The 17,630-nt window shown below is 37.7% G+C and overlaps 2 protein-coding genes across 2 annotated transcripts; both read left to right on the top strand.

Annotated features, from left to right (window-relative positions):
- Positions 1–1,515: 1,515 nt before the first annotated feature.
- ndufa2 (NADH:ubiquinone oxidoreductase subunit A2) lies at positions 1,516–3,254 on the top strand. The gene is made up of 3 exons (XM_037119658.1): positions 1,516–1,674; positions 2,426–2,532; positions 3,049–3,254. Exons 1-3 carry the CDS (start codon positions 1,571–1,573, stop codon positions 3,138–3,140), a joined length of 303 nt encoding a protein of 100 aa, XP_036975553.1. The 5' UTR covers positions 1,516–1,570; the 3' UTR covers positions 3,141–3,254.
- Positions 3,255–4,942: 1,688 nt separating this feature from the next.
- ik (IK cytokine) lies at positions 4,943–13,567 on the top strand. The gene is made up of 20 exons (XM_037120564.1): positions 4,943–5,112; positions 5,867–5,933; positions 6,059–6,151; positions 6,259–6,318; positions 6,520–6,687; positions 6,777–6,891; positions 7,243–7,313; positions 7,809–7,855; positions 7,950–8,113; positions 8,334–8,442; positions 9,637–9,676; positions 9,770–9,941; positions 10,042–10,060; positions 10,164–10,248; positions 10,357–10,437; positions 11,452–11,509; positions 12,071–12,159; positions 12,326–12,434; positions 12,789–12,823; positions 12,999–13,567. Exons 1-20 carry the CDS (start codon positions 5,103–5,105, stop codon positions 13,024–13,026), a joined length of 1,620 nt encoding a protein of 539 aa, XP_036976459.1. The 5' UTR covers positions 4,943–5,102; the 3' UTR covers positions 13,027–13,567.
- The last annotated feature ends 4,063 nt before the right edge of the window (positions 13,568–17,630 follow it).

Raw genomic sequence — 17,630 nt, 5'->3', positions numbered from 1 at the left:
GGAAGTGGCTAGCCTGTAATGAAGTCCACGTCAAAACAGCTCTAAAGTTCTCTGACTGATATATCATATCTTGTTTGTTTCATCTAGCCTGTGCAAAAAATTAGGGGTGAAAACAAAAATTCCATCTTCTAATAGTTGAATAAAAAAGTATCATGTATAAACAGGTAAGCTGATACTAAAATACTTTTCCATTTAATACAAAACACAGGCCTGCAGAAACAGCACATTCTGTCTAATTTCTTCATTTTATCTACCTAAATCCTCATGTCCAAGCTGTTTTATTTATTTATTTAAAAAAAAATGGGCATCATAATTGTTGATGTTTTCATTCTCACATTCAAAGCTGTTTCTGGATCAGCTTGTTCCCTGCAATGTTTTATTTTTCAGGCACTGATTCAGTGATTGTTTGATTCTCTCTGTGTGTATCATGAAGAGCAGCTGCTCGCTGTTAAACATCAAACTGAATTCAGATCAGATGAATCACCACAGGCTCACATATTAATGTCTGCAGTTTTAGTTGGATCAGTGGAAACAGCTGACCTGTTTTAACATGTTTGTTTTCTTTCCTCCATCACATCCAGATGACAGAAGAGTCAGTTTGTCGCATCAAACAGAGAGAAATGTTTTCAATGGTTCGTTTTTGTTTTGTAATCACATGAAATTACAAAAAAAGGTAACACAGACAAGCACACACATTTAAGATTATCTATTTTCTGATTTTATTTTGGACAAACAAAAACAATAATGACAATAAAAACAAATCCAAAAAGAAAAGGTAAGAAGTACGTAAGTACTTAATGTGTTGTTTCCAGGGGATAATCAGATTCCTGATGACTTTCTAATGTATTCATTATTGACTGAAAAAACATCAAATAAGTTAGTGAGTTAGTTTGGGGTTGTGTTTTTGAGTAGAGTCAAAGTTTTGGTGCGAAGAACTATCTAGATAGATCAACTCTGTTTTAAATATTAAATTCAACCTCTGCCATACAACCTCTTTGTCCTTCGGAGTAATCCCACTTTGAATATTTTTGGGCCTGCAAAAAAGAAATGTTTTCATCATTAATTTATCTGGGCATAATGTTCTTGTCCAGTTCAGTTTTTAAAATATTGTCAGTATAGTTTCTCAGAGAACAAACAAGAGAAGAGAGACTGGAAAATGGTATCAGCATTTTAATGTTTTGACTCAAGTATTTTTTTCATACAAGTTTTTTATCCATAACAATTCATCAAATTTCATAAGATGAAATGTTATGTATGATTTGTTAGTAGTGTAAAAGTAACCACTAACGCTGGCAGTTAGATAAATGTATTCCAGTAGCCTATTGTAACAGAAAAAAAGAAAGTACAATTACCAGTATTTTACTCAGTTACAGTGGGATACTTGAGCATTTGTACAAGTAACTGCATTTTTTTTTTTTAATCCAAACGAGGTGATTTTTGCATGCAGACTGTGGGAGAGACTCGTTGCCTGTGAGGACAAACTCGGGGATCCAATTTAAAATACCTGGCAGTATAAACCCCGGGCTGAAGTAACACCACGCCCGTCCTTGACAGACACCAGGAAGCTAAGATGGCGGCTGCAGCAGTGAGGAGCCTGGGCTCCAGTTTGGGTAGAAACCTCCGAGAAATCCGCGTCCACCTCTGCCAGACCTCCGCGGCCAGTAAGGGGGCCAGGTGAGCTGTGAGACGGCTTCATGCAGCGGGAACAGCCGCTATCAATTACACCGAAATATCAATAAAAAGGATCCAAGTTCTGCTGCCTGTTAGCTTAGCATCATAGAGAATGACCTGAACAATGCTAACAGCTAACGGGTAGCTGCTGCTAACGTCTGAATGACCTGAGAGCATCAAGCTAGCAGCTAGCAGTTAGCATAAAATCGTAAACAGAGCAAAATAGATTCGATGTACCGACTGATTTCATTAATAACAACATACATCTTATAGCATGCTTATATATGTGATAGCTAGGGTAACATTGTTATTCGGTTATAATAAACGCCCTGATAGAGAGCTTAATGATAATAGATGACAGAAAATAATATAAGAAGTTTCATGCGTATTTTAATGTCAGATCTGTAATAATCCGAACATCTGTGTGTTATTAAAAAAATCATCTAATCTCAGTTTAATAGAAAATGTATTAAGAAGGAAGAGAGACAGACATAATATCTGTTTCCATCATCTGTACACATTATAGAATTTAAAAAACTATTGTTTTGAGGTCTCAAAGAAAGGTTAGGATTATATTATTACTTCTTCAAATATGATGGTCTCTGATCTGGTTATGAAAACATATATTTTCCTAAAAATCAGCAATTTTATTTGTAGTGATGTCATCACAGGTGCAGGACAGGTGTTATCTGTCAGTGTGACCCTTCCCCTGCTTATTTTGTCAGTACTGACTGTGATTCTGTGTGTTGTATAGAGATTTTGTGGAGCAGCACTATGTGAGTTTGAAGAAGTCCAACCCAGACTTCCCGATCCTGATCAGAGAATGTTCTGGAGTTCAGGCACGAGTCTGGGCCAGATATGGTGAGTCTCCACAATACTGCTCACCTAAATGTGTATATCACTCTTAAAGCCTTATTTTATCAAGTCAGCAAACAAACGAACAGGCAGTGATGATGTGTAAATAGACAGAGGCTCAGCACTTTTACTTTTCACGATTATTTTTGTAACTTTCAACTTTAAATTCCTACAGGGTTCAAAGTTCAAACTAAAGTTGTGCATTTTTAATGACTACACTTAAAATACTACTAATACTAATACTACTACTACTACTTTCATAAGTTTCATGACAGCCATTTCACATTTTAATGTTTTACATAAATGAACATGTAGATTTATTTCATGTTTTTTATAATCAATCATTTTGATTCTACTTAAATAAGATGTTGTTAAATTGATACATGTATGATCAGACCTTATCATGTTTTGGTGAATTCCATTTGATTTTTTTAGTGAGCTGTCATTAAATCAAGTTTTTATTTTGGGAAATGCCTGTACTAATATCGTTATAATAACATTACTGTTTGTGTTTTGTGTTAGATTTCGGTAAGGAGAGCAGTGTCATAGTGGACAACATGTCAGCTGACCAGGTGGCCACAACGCTACAGACTCTGGCTCAGTCCAAACCCTAAACCCCCCTCTGACTGCTGGAAGTGGTTCAAGTCCAGGATCGACTCACCTGCTTCATTTGTTCACTTTGTATGTAAATGTGTTGATATGAATAAACCTCAATATTATTAATGCCAGTCTGTTTCCTGATGGTTTATAATTTTTACTGATTCCTCTGGTTCATTGAGATTTTGCTGACTTTTTAAGCAGGTATTAAAGGCCGTTTACAGAGTTGTAATGTTTTTCCAAGGCATTTTACAGGGAATTTATAAGGTTTTGCTGTTTTTACAATTGCCTGTCTTTGTTAAACATGATTTATTCGTTGGACTTTAAGTAGGTTTGACTTTAATGAGTCGTAAGCAGGCATGGCGGGATCACTGTGTCTTTTTAAGGCATAAAATCATCTGGTTTGATCAGAATCAGAATTCCTTCAGTAATATATATATATATATATATATATATATATATATATATATATATATATATATATATATATATATATATATATATATATATATATATATATATATATATATATATATATATATATATATATATATATATATAATGTCTGCTCTGATCTTTCATATAGGTTGCTGCAGTGTGATCAGTCCAGTCCAGTTTGTTGTTCAGGTGAGCTCCCAGGTACTTGTGAGATGTAACCATCTCAGTGTCTGTGTCCTTGATGTTCACCTGTGTGCAGGGTTGTCTGTGCCTGTGGAAATCAACCACCAGCTCTTTGGTCTTCCTGGCGTTGAGCTGGAGGTGCTTCTGCTGGCACCAGTCTGCAAAGTCCTGAATAAGTTCTCTGTAGGCTCTGTCGTCCCCGTTCCCGATGAGGCGGACAATCACAGAGTCGTCAGAGAAGTTTTGTAGATGGCAGTGGTGTGATTGATGGGAGAAGTCTGCAGTGTACAGAGTGAACAAGGAAGGGGCCAGGACTGTTCCCTGTGGGTCCCCCTTACTGCAGACAACTGTGTCTGACACACAGTCTTGAATCCACGCATACTGTGGCCGGTTGGTGAGGTAGTTGAGTGTTTTCACTAGTGTGAGAGGGCATAAACTGAGATAGGAGAAGTTTTTTTAAGGAGGTTCAAACGTTTCTTTGAGATTTAAGGGGAATTCACTGAGGTTTGGAGGACTTTAACAGGTTAAAAATGATTCTGAAACAGCTGCAAGTATAAACAAGATGACATATTTTTTACTGTCAGCTTATTCAGATACCAGAATAAGAAACCTTTACTGTGAGGATTAGATCATGTTTTCTTTCCTTCTCTGATTATAAGAAATGAAGAAAGTAATACTTTAAAGAAGCAGCAGTTGTCAGTTCAGATGTTTTTACAATTACTTTTTATTTTTAAAAATAGAAAGCCATTTTACAACTAGTGTGCATTTCTTTAGTTTACATAATGCGTTCCTCTATCTTAGATGTAAGTGTTTAGTTTATACATATATGTGTCAATAAATCTGTTGAATACATCAGAAAATAAACCCCTGATGCAGCAGATTCACCAGCTGGTCCTGGAGAACCTTCAGCGTTGACTCTCCTGTCCTGAAGGGGGCAGCACTGTAATGCAGGGGAACTGGCAGTATTTACATGACAGTATTTAATCTAATGATTAAAAAATAGCAAAAATAATGAAAATGTATGAATGAAAATCACTGAAATGAATAACGAGTTGCTCTGCGGACCTTTTTATTTGATTTTATTGCATTTCTAAAGAGGAAAAGGTCTGAAGAACTGAAACAGGTCATGTCGGCTCTCAGTGCGGCCTGCAGGGGGCGCTGTGAGCCGACCCTGTTTCTACAAGCGACATCTGAACAGGAAGTACCGCAACATCAAAACAGAGAGTGAAGATCCGACGAAGAAGCTAACTGCCTAGCATCGCAGATAAAAAAATAAATAAACACCGTGAGGTTGAGTTTGTATTTCTCACGGGAACAAACTCGCATTCTCAGTAAAGGAGAAGACCAAAACTGCTGAGATGCCTGAAAGTAAGTTTGAAGCTCTAGAGATCTGCTAGCTTATCATTTATTAGCAGACTAGTAGACCGTTGGCCTGCGTTAGCACCGTGCTAGCTGACCTGATAGCCCAAATGATATGGAACGTACATTGTGTTTTTAATCATGGTAAAGCACAGACAAATCTTTAACTTAAGAGCGTCACGGATGTCGTACTGAACACCATTAACGTTCAAATCCCCAGACATAGTTATTTCAGTAAAGTTTAACTATACTGGAGGCTGATAACTAGAGTATAGATAATGAGATACAAATAAAGCCGACATTTTCAATATAGAGACACTACAAGGAATACATTATGATTAGGTGGAATAAGAACCAAAGAACAGAACAAGAACTAAAACTTCATACATAATGTGATGCTAAATACAGTACATTGTAGGGAATCAACAAAGTGTGTATTTTCTGCTGAACTGAAACCAGTATGTAGAGTTACCAGGGACAGAATCAAAGCCATACTGATGGAGCCATGAAACTGATGTGGCTGTCTGTCTCTACTGGCTTATAGTCCAGTGGAAGTGAACGTGTGTCAAGTAGTTTTCTGGGAATTTTAACTGTATTTGCAGAACGCCGACTTGTATCTTGGGGCTTCACTTTGGCCTTCAAAGAGCATCTTCTTTCTATCACTATGGCACAAAAGCTAAAGAACTGAGAAGATTGCAGGAAACCTCTGTGTACTGCAGTGTCCCCTGCTGTCACTCACTAATATGTGCGTTTCTTCATGCAGCTGAGAGTTACTCCAACCCTCTGGCTCCTGATGGCCACGAGGTGGAAGACCACAGAGCTGCTGCTCAGTGAGTATCAATACTGTGTGTGTGTGTGTGTGTGTGTGTGTGTGTGTGTGCATGTGTGTGTGTCTGTGTTACTCTGCATGTGTCTTTGTATGTGTGTGTTAACCATGTGTCCATGTTACCTTCAGGTCCAAACTCACCAACGATGACTTCAGGAAGCTGCTCATGACACCTCGGGCTACGCCTTCCTCGGCCCCGCCATCCAAGTCCAGACACCATGAGTGAGTGACGAAAGATAGAAAGACACCTGCTATCAGGACAGAGTATCTCTGACCAGGGATGATGATGATAAAGAAGAAGGAAGTAACGGATTACTTTGTTTTCCCAGAATGCCAAGAGACTATAACGAAGACGAGGATCCTGCAGCGAGAAGGAGGAAGAAGAAGAGGTGAGAGTGTTGACTGCATAATAATTCTTCTTACTGACCTCTGTGGTGTTTCGGCTGTTTGTTTACTAAATAAGAAGCTACTGCTCATTCCGACCCAGACACAACTCTTTGCACTGTTGACTTATTTAGCAGCTTGTATGCTAACATCATGATAATTTATACGATAATCTCACTGATTATTATTATTTGTTTTATTTGCAGCTACTATGCTAAGCTTCGTCAGCAGGAGATGGAGCGTGAGAGAGAGTTGGCTGAGAAATACAGGGATCGAGCTCGAGAGAGAAGAGATGGAGTCAACAAAGATTACGAAGAGACTGAGCTGATAAGCACCACAGCTAACTACAGAGCTGTGGGACCCACTGCTGAGGCGTAAGTAACATTAATGCCAACACTATTAGATGTTTTGACGTCCTGTGTTATTAGAGTATGTTTGTATTTATGTGTTATGTATCTTTCAGAGATAAATCTGCAGCAGAGAAACGTCGTCAGTTGATCCAGGAGTCCAAGTTCTTGGGAGGTGACATGGAGCATACTCACTTGGTGAAAGGTCTGGACTTTGCGCTGTTGCAGAAGGTGAGAGACAAGTTTACATGTCAGTAAAAAAAGGAAGAGCATTATTTTGACTCTGGAGTGATTGCACATTATTACAGGCGGTTAGCCTTACTGTTAACCTGGTAGCTGTACCAGATCAGCCGCTTAAATTAGATACAGCTGAAATGAGATAGAAAACAAACAGCTGCTCTAAAATGAGCTGAATGTTCAGCTGTAACTGACAGCAGTTTGTTGACACTTCTGTAGGATTTGATAAATATGTGATTATTCTTGGAGAATCTTTCTACCTTGCAGGTCCAAGTGACTAAAATGTGTGTGTGTGTGTGTGTGTGTGTGTGTGTGTGTGTGTGTGTGTGTGTGTGTGTGTTACAGGTGAGAGCTGAAATCACCAGTAAAGAGAAAGAAGAAGAGGATATGATGGAGAAAGTCCAGAAAGAGGCAAAGTATGACACCAAATTTAAATCAAAGAGCTGTTCATGTTTTTTCATAATATTAAATAGGAGCCCTTTAAGCAATCACAATGTTTTATTTGTACATTAATCAGATAAAATGATGTCAAAAGTTTTTTGACGCTTTACTGAGAAAGCCGGTTGTCAGCAGAAGAAGCTTAACGGATGAAACTGCCTCATATTCATTCAGATAATATGTTTCATGTTATGTAATTTCTGTATATTACCAGACAACTAGATAATTAATATTTGATTAGAATTAAGTTAGTTGAGTTGAATGAATCTCTTCTTGTTGCTTGATGTCAGTTATTATATTACTCACCTCTTTCAAAATGTGGTTTTGCTGTAAAAGGATAAATCTTTAATCAAATAGCTCACCCTAAGCTGTGGATCTTCTCAGCACCTGATTGGTTCAATCACAGGTCAACTGGATTCACTGAGTGAAGCACCTTCTATCTCATCTTTGACTTGTCTGTCTGTCTGTTACAGGAAAGACATTGAGCCGGAGGAGAAGATCGAGTTCAAGACTCGTCTTGGTGAGACAGATCACTTGTTTATAGTTTGAGAGTTGAGCTGTCAAAACTGTAATAGTAAAAGAACATTAAACCCTCCTTCTGTCTCCCTCCTCAGGTAGGAATATCTACCGTATGGTGTTCAGAACGGGCCAGGTGGAGAGGAACGAGCTCTTCCTGCCAGGCAGGATGGCGTACGTGGTCGACTTGGACGATGAGTTCACTGACACTGACATCCCGACAACTCTGATCCGCAGCAAAGCTGACTGTCCAAGCATGGAGGTACTGAAACATCTGGATCTCCATCACAGTAAACATCTGTTTCACAGTTGTCCAGTCTTCCCAGGCTCAGTCTGTTCAAGTTTACATTCCCCTCCACCGCTGATACAGATCTTTAATGTTCAGGGAGCAGCCCTACTTTAGTGTCCCAGTTCTGATCCTGGTTCGGGTCGTTTCTCAGGCTCCAGGACATTAATTATAATATTATCTATGTTTGTTTCAGGCTCAAACGACTCTGACCACCAACGACATTGTGATCTCGAAGCTGACTCAGATCCTGTCTTACCTCAGACAGGGAACACGACACAAGAAGATCAAGAAGAAGGACAAAGGTAACTTTGTTGTTTACAGTTGACTCACTGGGACCACATATTCATTTGAATAGTTGGTTCATTCTCAAATAGTTAGTTGGCTGATTGCATTAAATTTGATTAGAAAAGACATTTTTCCTCATCTTTATGTCAAATTTAAAAAACGAAACCAAAAAAAAAACCCACTGTAGCAGCCCAGGGTTTGAATCTGACATGTGGCCATTGGCTACATGTCATCCCGCTTTCCTATGATTAAAATGTGAAACTTGCCAGCAGTATCACTGAGCATCATACAGAGGTCACTCTCTGCACATCTGGACCTTCTATATGTACAAAATAAAAGAAATCAATATCTGCATGAGCCCAAAAAATGTAGTTAGATTGCCAAAATGAGTCATAGCTAGTATTCCTGTATTACACTGACTATCATCAGAGCTAAGCTGGACTGTGAGTAGCTCCAGAAACAGGGGCAACTCAAAACTGAAAACCAAACTACAATAAAGATCCATTTGTTACTGTGTTGTTGGGAAGAACTGTGTGTTTGCTGTGCTTACAGAAGAGTATCAAGTATCATGTATCATAAGTAAATACCATGGTTTATTAAAGACTGTAATGTAGCTCTGAGCAATTTAAGAATATATTGTTTTTATGAATGTCGATTATTTGTTCTAATTTGTCATATGAATAAATGTTTTATTATAACATTTATCCTTTTCTAATACAGCAGCTAACACTTCTGTGTAGGGGTATCAAGATACTCTTAAAATCCCTGATATGATTTAACTTTCAATATTGATTTTCAAAAGATCATTCAACACTGACAGCTCTGCTTTTGTTAGACATCGACTCAGTATTAAGCCCTGACAACTGTCATTTACATTTTCACATTCCACTTTAAAAAGACAGGGGTGTTTCACAACTGCTTTTTTGAAGATTCCAGAGTTCAACAAAAAACACCAGCCTTCAGTGATTCACAATAAACAACAATAGATAGAAGTGTGGTGTCTCAGACCTCTCCGGAGTAAACCATCTTCTTGTTATCAGTTTTCTCTACTAACCATTGGTTTTTAATCAGTTATTATATAAAAAATGTCGGAGGGCTAAAAAGTAAGGACCTGCTTTAGCTTTTCTCTCAAGGAGCATTCACATTTGATCATCGACAAAGACACAAAGTGTTATTTAATGCTAATAACTATTATTATAACTTTGTTTCAGGTAAACTGGATGAGAAGAGGGCTCCTGAGGCTGATCTGAGGTCAGTTCACAACAACACAACATGAAGCTGCAACTCGTTTTTTTAGTTAACAGTCAGAAAGAGTGTTTTCATCTGTGTCTCTGCTTGTTTCAGTATCTTTGATGACGTAGGGGACTACATCCTGTCCACCACCTCGTCCTCAAAACCTCCCAAAGAGAAAGAGAGACATCGAGACAGAGAGCGTGACAGAGAGAGAGAGCGAGAGGACGACAGCAAGAGCAGGAGACACAGCTACTTTGAGAAACCACGAGGAGATGATCACCAGGTGAAATGACCAACACAGACAGAAACACTGGTGTTTATTTATTTATTATTATTAATGTCTGAATCTAACTGTCTGGCTGTCTGTCTGTGCCTGTCTGCAGGTGATGGAGGTGGATACAGGTAAATCACTTAATTTATTTCTTGACGGTGTGATCAGAATAAAGATGTTGTCACAGTAGACACGACAACTGCCTCATTAAGTGCCTGTGTTTCTGTCCTCCAGGTCCTGGATCAGTCCGAGAGCAGATCAAGATGATCAACGAGAAGTTTGCAGGAGCAGCAGGCAGCCAATGGCCGGGCCAGGAGCCATATCCTTCTGTAACATTAAAGGTTTAGCATGAGTGTAGTACATATACACAGGAGAGTAGTACTGTGTGTAGTATTACTGCAGTTCTGTTCCTTAACCCAGGCTGAACGGGTTCTCAGAGGGGCGGCAAAGAACAGCTGGGAGATTTCTTCGGAGGATCCAACTCATACGCAGAGTGTTACCCTGCTACGTAAGAAACACACACACACACACACACACACACACACACACACACACACACACACACACACACACACACTCAGATATGTGCCATATTTAGTTGATGATGCTAACAAGAGTGGTGCTAGCATCATATATGTAATGAGTAGGAAATTGGCAAAATGAAATATAATGGAAGGAAGGCAGATGTGTCTTCGGTTGTTTATTTCATAAAAATGATTTCAAAGCTAGTTGCATGTGTAATTTTTCTTTTGTAGTGTGTAAAAATTAGTCCAAGTCTTACTTGAGTAAATGTAAAGATATCATGTTAAAATATTACTTTGGTAAAAGTGAAAGTCTCCCAGATAAATAGTATTTGAGTAAAAGTCTTACAGTATTTGATATTAAATGCGCTTGACTATCAAAGTAATTTTCTATACTCTGTATAGTATTATATACATAATGGTAAATATAATTACCTCAAAATTATTCAAATCCAATACTTGAGTAGATGTGCTTCATTACATTCCATTACTGCTGCTCTGCTACAATGCAGGCCAATTGTGCTAACCAGCTAAAATATTGCTACTGCTCAGTCTTGACAAAGATCTGTGTTGATCTACCTTTAAGAACAAAACATGATATAATATTAGAATTAAAGGTGCACTATGTAGTTTTTATGCCTAAACAAACTTAATAAAGAAACTCATTTTCAGAACTGAATAAATAAATTGACCTTAAAAGGATCGTATTTTCCTCTGAGAACAGCTTGTTTATTCACTAATGGGGAAAAATACATTTCTGAGTTTGTAGTATTACCTGATTAATGTCATAAAGAAAATGTGCAGTTTGAATTTGTTAAACTAGTTAACTAATACATTTCATTGCCGTGGTCTGCAATAATTGATTTAGCATCTCCCACCTCTATACATTTAAGGCTCCAATGTATTTGTAAAAGAAGTCAAAGCCAACACACACACACACACACACAGATAAACACCTAGTTAATTGTGTGTTACTATCTTTCCTCTGTGTTTGTGCGCAGGATGGATGACCTGGCTGTTGACAGTGATGAGGAGGTGGACTACAGTAAGATGGACCAGGTAACTACAACTCCATGCATGCATTACTGCTTTGTTCAGTTTCTCATTAAGGACTAATTTATTGTTCACAGCTAGTTTTAGCTTTAGTGCTTCAGATTCCAAACTTGCATTCAGCCATACTGCTAAATAATGAACAACAAATCTTTCAATAATAATATTAAGTGTGTCAGATGTGAACACACAGACATGAAACACTTGTCGATATCATTTGATTCATTCATCATTTACACTTCCTGGGGATATCTTTATCTCTGATGTCCAACCAGAATAACCATACATAAATCAACTTAGAAAAAGAAGAAAAAGAGGAAATTGTATCTGCCTGATGTTGTATTTTATGATGGTATTAATAGGTTTTAATGTGTTTGAGTGAAGCTGCAGTAGGGGGCACTGCTGCATTGCAACTCGCTCTGTTACAGCAGACTGTACCTTTTAATAATCCCAAAGCCTTTATATTGGTTTATTTTTGATGAGTGTTATGTGACTGAACCTGAGCTTTAATGTAAAGGAGATCAGTCATTTCAGAGAGAACAGGAAGTGAATGTTGTTTTTGTGTTTCAGGGTAATAAAAAGGGCCCATTGGGTCGATGGGACTTCGACACTCAGGAGGAATATTCAGACTACATGAACAACAAGGAGGCGCTGCCAAAGTATGTGATTTTTCCCTCAGCTCTGACTGACAGGCTGTGTCATTCTACTTGTTCCTTTTTTGTCTCTTAACTCCCTGGGCAGGCAGAAAGTTCAAAAGCAAAATGGTTCTTGATCTGTGTATACCATGTGTGTACAGTGGGTTGATGATGAAGTTTGTCCTTGCAGGGCTGCCTTCCAGTACGGCATCAAGATGTCTGAAGGCAGAAAGACTAGGCGCTTCAAAGAGACCAATGAGAAGGCAGAACTGGACCGACAGTGGAAGAAGATCAGCGCGGTAAGACGAACATATTTAAACCTCCTTGTGTTAAAACAGCCTGTAAACAGGCATTAAACCATGAACAATGAACAGCTGGTAAACTCGGTTTTCATGTTTAAACGTCTGTCAGTCGAAACAGTCTGTAAACCAAACTTAATTAGACAGTAAACTTAATGGACACAAAACGGCATTAAACAGTCAGCAAACTGTTTACAGACAGTTTTGTTTACTGCTGACCGATAAACAGTCAGTCAGTAGATGGTCTGTAAATAAACAGTAAACAGTCAGGAAATGGACGATAAACAGACGGTAGACAGTAAACCGACTGTACACTGTAAAAAGTGTTGAGGTCTAACTGTCTTTGTGTTTCAGATCATCGAGAAGAGGAAGAAGATGGAGGCTGACGGGTAAGTGGTTCCTGTTTTCTGTAGCTCATAATCATCTGCTCAGCCAATCAGAAGAGAGCAGGCAGTCCTTTACTCTTTTGTATTAATTACATTTGTAAACAGGACGATGAGATCAGCCAGGTTGTTGTGTGGATTTACAGGAAAAACAGTGTCTAAGTGTGTATTTGTGTTTCAGGGTGGACGTGAAAAGGCCCAAATACTGAAGACTGCAACTCTCCATCAGGATGAATATTTATATCTGTTATTTACACAAACACACAATTTTCATGTATTGATCTGTGAAATCATCGTCAGTTTTTATTGAAAACAAAGTGTAAAGAAACTGAAATCAACAGTCAGCGATGATCAGCATCAGACTTTAACCCCTTTTACACAAAGCTACAGTGAAGAAGATACTATGTCATGTTGTCCTGCCTGATCCATTTATACATGGACATTGCTTTGGCTGATTTTATTGGTTGATTTCTCGTCCTACGTTGCCGCCTCAGAGTGGGAACAGCATTGTTTTCTGTTCTGAGTCCATATGTTTTACACAGAACAGTGAGGCAGAACAAGACAGCAACATTCCTGCCTTGAACATGTTAAAATTTAGAATAATTTAAAGTTCAGTATCTTGATAAGTCTGTTAGTAACCTGATATGTGATATTATTGATTAGTTAGTGATATTTGATGTTATTGATTAGTTAGTGATTTTGTTTCCTGAGAGATCTGAAACTTTAATAAACATCAAAACAATTGATAAATAGAAGTTTGACTGGTTTCTGGAGTCGAACTGGTGCCTTTCTTGTTTTACCATGATCACAATGAGAGGAATTGCTGTGTAAGTAATTTAAGATCAGTTTCACTCTTTAAAAATAATTCAGTCTGACAGTTTTTCTTCATTCAGACTTTATTTGTATATCATCAGATAAACATCTTAAGAGGCGTGTTCCATCTGATTAAACTGCATATAATCAGTGCAGTATGATTTGAGGTGAATGTGTGTTTGTGTGTGTCCTAACACTGTTTGTACTAATTAGTGTTTGTTGATCTCGTTAAGGGGCTGCTGTTGTTACAGGAGTCTTTGAGCTCGTTAAGATGCAGCAGCTCATTAAGAGATCAAACTCTCTGTGTTTGTTGTTGTTGATGATAGAAACATGTTCAACACTTTGACGGACAACTGGACTTATTAGCCCTCTAAATTAGCATCAACCTCGCTAACGAGTGTTTGTTAATTAGCCCAAGCAACTCTGTGTGTGTGTTGACGGACAGCTGGACTGATGAATATGTATCTGGATGTTTCTGAAGATGCTAACGAGATGTTAACGAGCGGCTAACGAGGCCTCAGAGCTCCGCCCACCAGCAGCTCCAACAGGAAGTGGATTTATCAGCCGGACGAACATCAAAGACAAAGTTTGTTTTGTTTTTTGTCTTAAATTTGATGGTGTTTTTATTTACAACCTGATTTATTCCATTATTTATTTTGTCCTGAATATTTAACATTCAGCAAACTCAAGACTTTCTTTCAGTTTGAACTCGAAAGTTTATTTAGAATATAAAACAAGTCTTGAGTGTATATATATATATATATATGTACGTATACGTATATATATATATATATATATATATATATATATATATATATATATATATATATATATATGTATATATATATATATGTATATATATATGTATATATATATATATGTATATATATATATATGTATATATATATGTATATATATATATATGTATATATATATGTATATATATATATATATATGTATATATATATATATATGTATATATATATACGTATACGTACATATATATATATATATATATATATATATATATATATATATATATATATATATATATGTATATATGTATATATACACACACCCAACTGTAATATTCTTTTGTTCTCTGAAGAACTGAACACTCTCTCTTATTGGTCGACTTTACTGCCGTCCTGCTCCGTTGGTCTCATTCATCACAGTGACAGACTGAGCTGACCAATCAGATTGCACCGCACACACACACACACACACAGGGCAGTTGTGTGTGTGTTTCAAAGAGGCGATGAAGCCAAAAGGTGACCCAATGTTCTCATTTACTTAACTGGGTCGCCGTGGGCACAAGGTGTGTGTGTGTTTGATGGAGTGAAAACTGGGCTAAAACGCAGCGGGTTAATGTCATGACACAATTCACACCACCATCCATCACACACACCACACACTAAGCTGTGTGTTGGTCTGAGGTGAACCTTCCTACAGAGTGAAGAACTCAGTTCCAGTTCTTTGTGTGTGTGTGTGTGTGTGTGTGTGTGTGTGTGTGTGTGTGTGTGTGTGTGTGTGTGATTAAGTGAGAAAGCAGACATGTGAGTCTAAGTTTAAGATTTAATGATGAACAACAGTTTCTGCTCCTGTTTCAGGTTAAAATCTGATGGTTTTATTTGTGGTCAACAAACATGAAAATAATCTTTGTTTCCAATGAAAACAGATTATAGTAAAAGGGCACTCAGAGAGCTCAGACCTCTAAAGGCCAGCAATACACTTTTCTATGATCTGCAAACCTATATCTGGATATATTTCCAAATCTATTAGTTATGTCAAAGGATGGTTGTTTGCATCATCTCAACTGTGCATTTATTATGTACTTTTAAACTGGAAATATTTCACATACTTAACATACATCTGTGAAAACCAGAAAACACTTTTATCACCATGTACATATGTACAAATATGAAATACTAAGACTGAAATAACATCATGAACATGGCAGCTTGTTATCAAAATGACAAGTGTTCGAATCCCACAAGTGCAGAACTTCGCACGAATCTCAGTGTTTGAACTTTTTTTTTTTAACTTAAATAATAGATTAATTGCTGACAATTTCTATTTGGATGTGAGAAAGAGCTAATATGCAGCATAATATATGTGTATATTTGTTTTCAGCCACACCTCAAATTGAGAAAAACAGAACTGTTAGAACACTGCCCCACAAAGGCTAACTGCAGCAACTGCACCAAATACAACAGGATAAAATTCCTTTTTTTTGTTCTAGAGCAGTTTGTCCTTATCAAATGTGTATTTTTCCAACCATGACCAATTACTTAATCTGTGACACTAAAAATGCAGAAACGGCACACTGTCCTTTTATTACCTGAAATAAATAAATAGGAAGTGCAATGGCAAAGTGCAGTAATAGCAATCTTTCATTGATATTCTTACTGAAAATCTAACTCTGATTTTGTTTGTTATTGCATGCATGTGTTTTAAATTTGTTTAAAGTTGAAATACATGAGTACTCAACACATGAGTGTTCTCCAAAGACTTACAAATATTTTCACAAGGTATACCAGAAATGTAAAAGTACAATTTCAGTCTTAACGCAACTTTGTCCAAAACTGAGCTCACTGCTCTTTGGTGTTGTGGTGCAGAATAGTACTGGTTCTCCAAATTCACTGGGCTGTTCTTTGGCCGCGCAACAACCTACCATGTCTCATAAATAGCTCTCATAAATGACGGCTACAAAGTCATCCTGGTGTTAATTTTTAATAGTTCGTTCTGAAACGTTTGTATAACACAAAGGTTCAGATTACAGGTTGAAGTTCCTGCAGGGGAAAACAGCCACCTACTCTGACTCAAACATCTTCTGTTCACTATTTACATTTTAAAAACTTGTAATAATGATAATGAAACACTGTACAGTTTATTGAGCTGTAAAATAAAACCGGACAAACATGATCAATAAATCAGCTGTAAGACTATAACAGAGCATGTCACTGATTTTCTGTCACACTGTCCGACAGTATAACGTGACATCACTTGTGCGGTTCAGGATTTAAGGTTTAAAACTCATTAAGGATGAGAAAACATGATGGCCTGGAGTCTCTTAAGCGTCTTACTGCCTTGATCACATCTAACGTGTGTTGTCACATTGCACTACAGTACATGGTGACATCAAACTGCAGGTTTCTCAGACTGTAACGTATTCCTGTGTTCAAACTCAGAGCTAATGCAAATGATCACTTTGTGATGTCACACTGCCCTCCAGGTAAGAGAGATGTCACCCCTGAGGTCATTTTCAGGCTGAGATTCTTAACTTGTGACACATGTTGCTTCCTTGACCACTGTAGGCACGTCCACACTGTGACATCATACTGCACTATAGTCACAGGTGACATCACTAATGATGAGGTCTGAGAAGTTTAACCTTGAAATGGCATCAAGATTTTCAGACTGGGACCCTTTAATCGTTTAAATTGTTAAACCACAGAACTCATTGAGGGCCAGGTTACTTGTTACATCAAGAACCCTGACAAATGAACATTAACAGTACTTCTACTACTAAAACACGTACTACAGCAGGTAGTATCAGTACCACAACCCCAATCAGTTTCTAACTAACAAACACTAAATTAAGCTTTTACAGCAGGAAAGAAACATTAAATACATGTTCAGATTTGAATCCACCCCTGACAGGTGGGCACTGTCGACACCTTTTTATAGCAGATTCCAGTTTGTAAAACCAGTTTAGATCCAACAGGGGCGTGGGGGTGAGGATTCTGGGCCCCAATAGAAAACAGTTTGGGCCCCTGAATTTCTTTTTTTAAAGATACATTATCCTACTAACGTCAGTCCTCTCCAGCTTAAGTGTTTCACCTGATGACATCACAGGTCGCCATTGGATGGTGACATTTTAACGCCTCCCCCCACAAGGTGTCCACACAATGCTGTCCTCTTTGATAATAATGATGATAATAATAATATTAGTTGTAATAGTATGAAATCTTCATTAAAAACAGGAAGCAAAAAGAAG

Source organism: Acanthopagrus latus, chromosome 13, assembly GCF_904848185.1.
Source record: "Acanthopagrus latus isolate v.2019 chromosome 13, fAcaLat1.1, whole genome shotgun sequence".
Classification (NCBI taxonomy): domain Eukaryota; kingdom Metazoa; phylum Chordata; class Actinopteri; order Spariformes; family Sparidae; genus Acanthopagrus; species Acanthopagrus latus.
This window is presented reverse-complemented; position numbering and strand designations above follow the sequence as displayed.

Excerpts from the sequence above, each read along its gene's own strand:
- ndufa2 (XM_037119658.1), top strand. The coding sequence starts at position 1,571 with ATGGCGGCTGCAGCAGTGAGGAGCCTGGGCTCCAGTTTGGGTAGAAAC. Across the intron at positions 1,675-2,425 it reads GCGGCCAGTAAGGGGGCCAG|AGATTTTGTGGAGCAGCACT; the intron begins GTGAGCTGTGAG and ends TGTGTTGTATAG. Across the intron at positions 2,533-3,048 it reads ACGAGTCTGGGCCAGATATG|ATTTCGGTAAGGAGAGCAGT; the intron begins GTGAGTCTCCAC and ends GTTTTGTGTTAG.
- ik (XM_037120564.1), top strand. Across the intron at positions 6,152-6,258 it reads TCCAAGTCCAGACACCATGA|AATGCCAAGAGACTATAACG; the intron begins GTGAGTGACGAA and ends TTGTTTTCCCAG. Across the intron at positions 8,443-9,636 it reads GATCAAGAAGAAGGACAAAG|GTAAACTGGATGAGAAGAGG; the intron begins GTAACTTTGTTG and ends ACTTTGTTTCAG.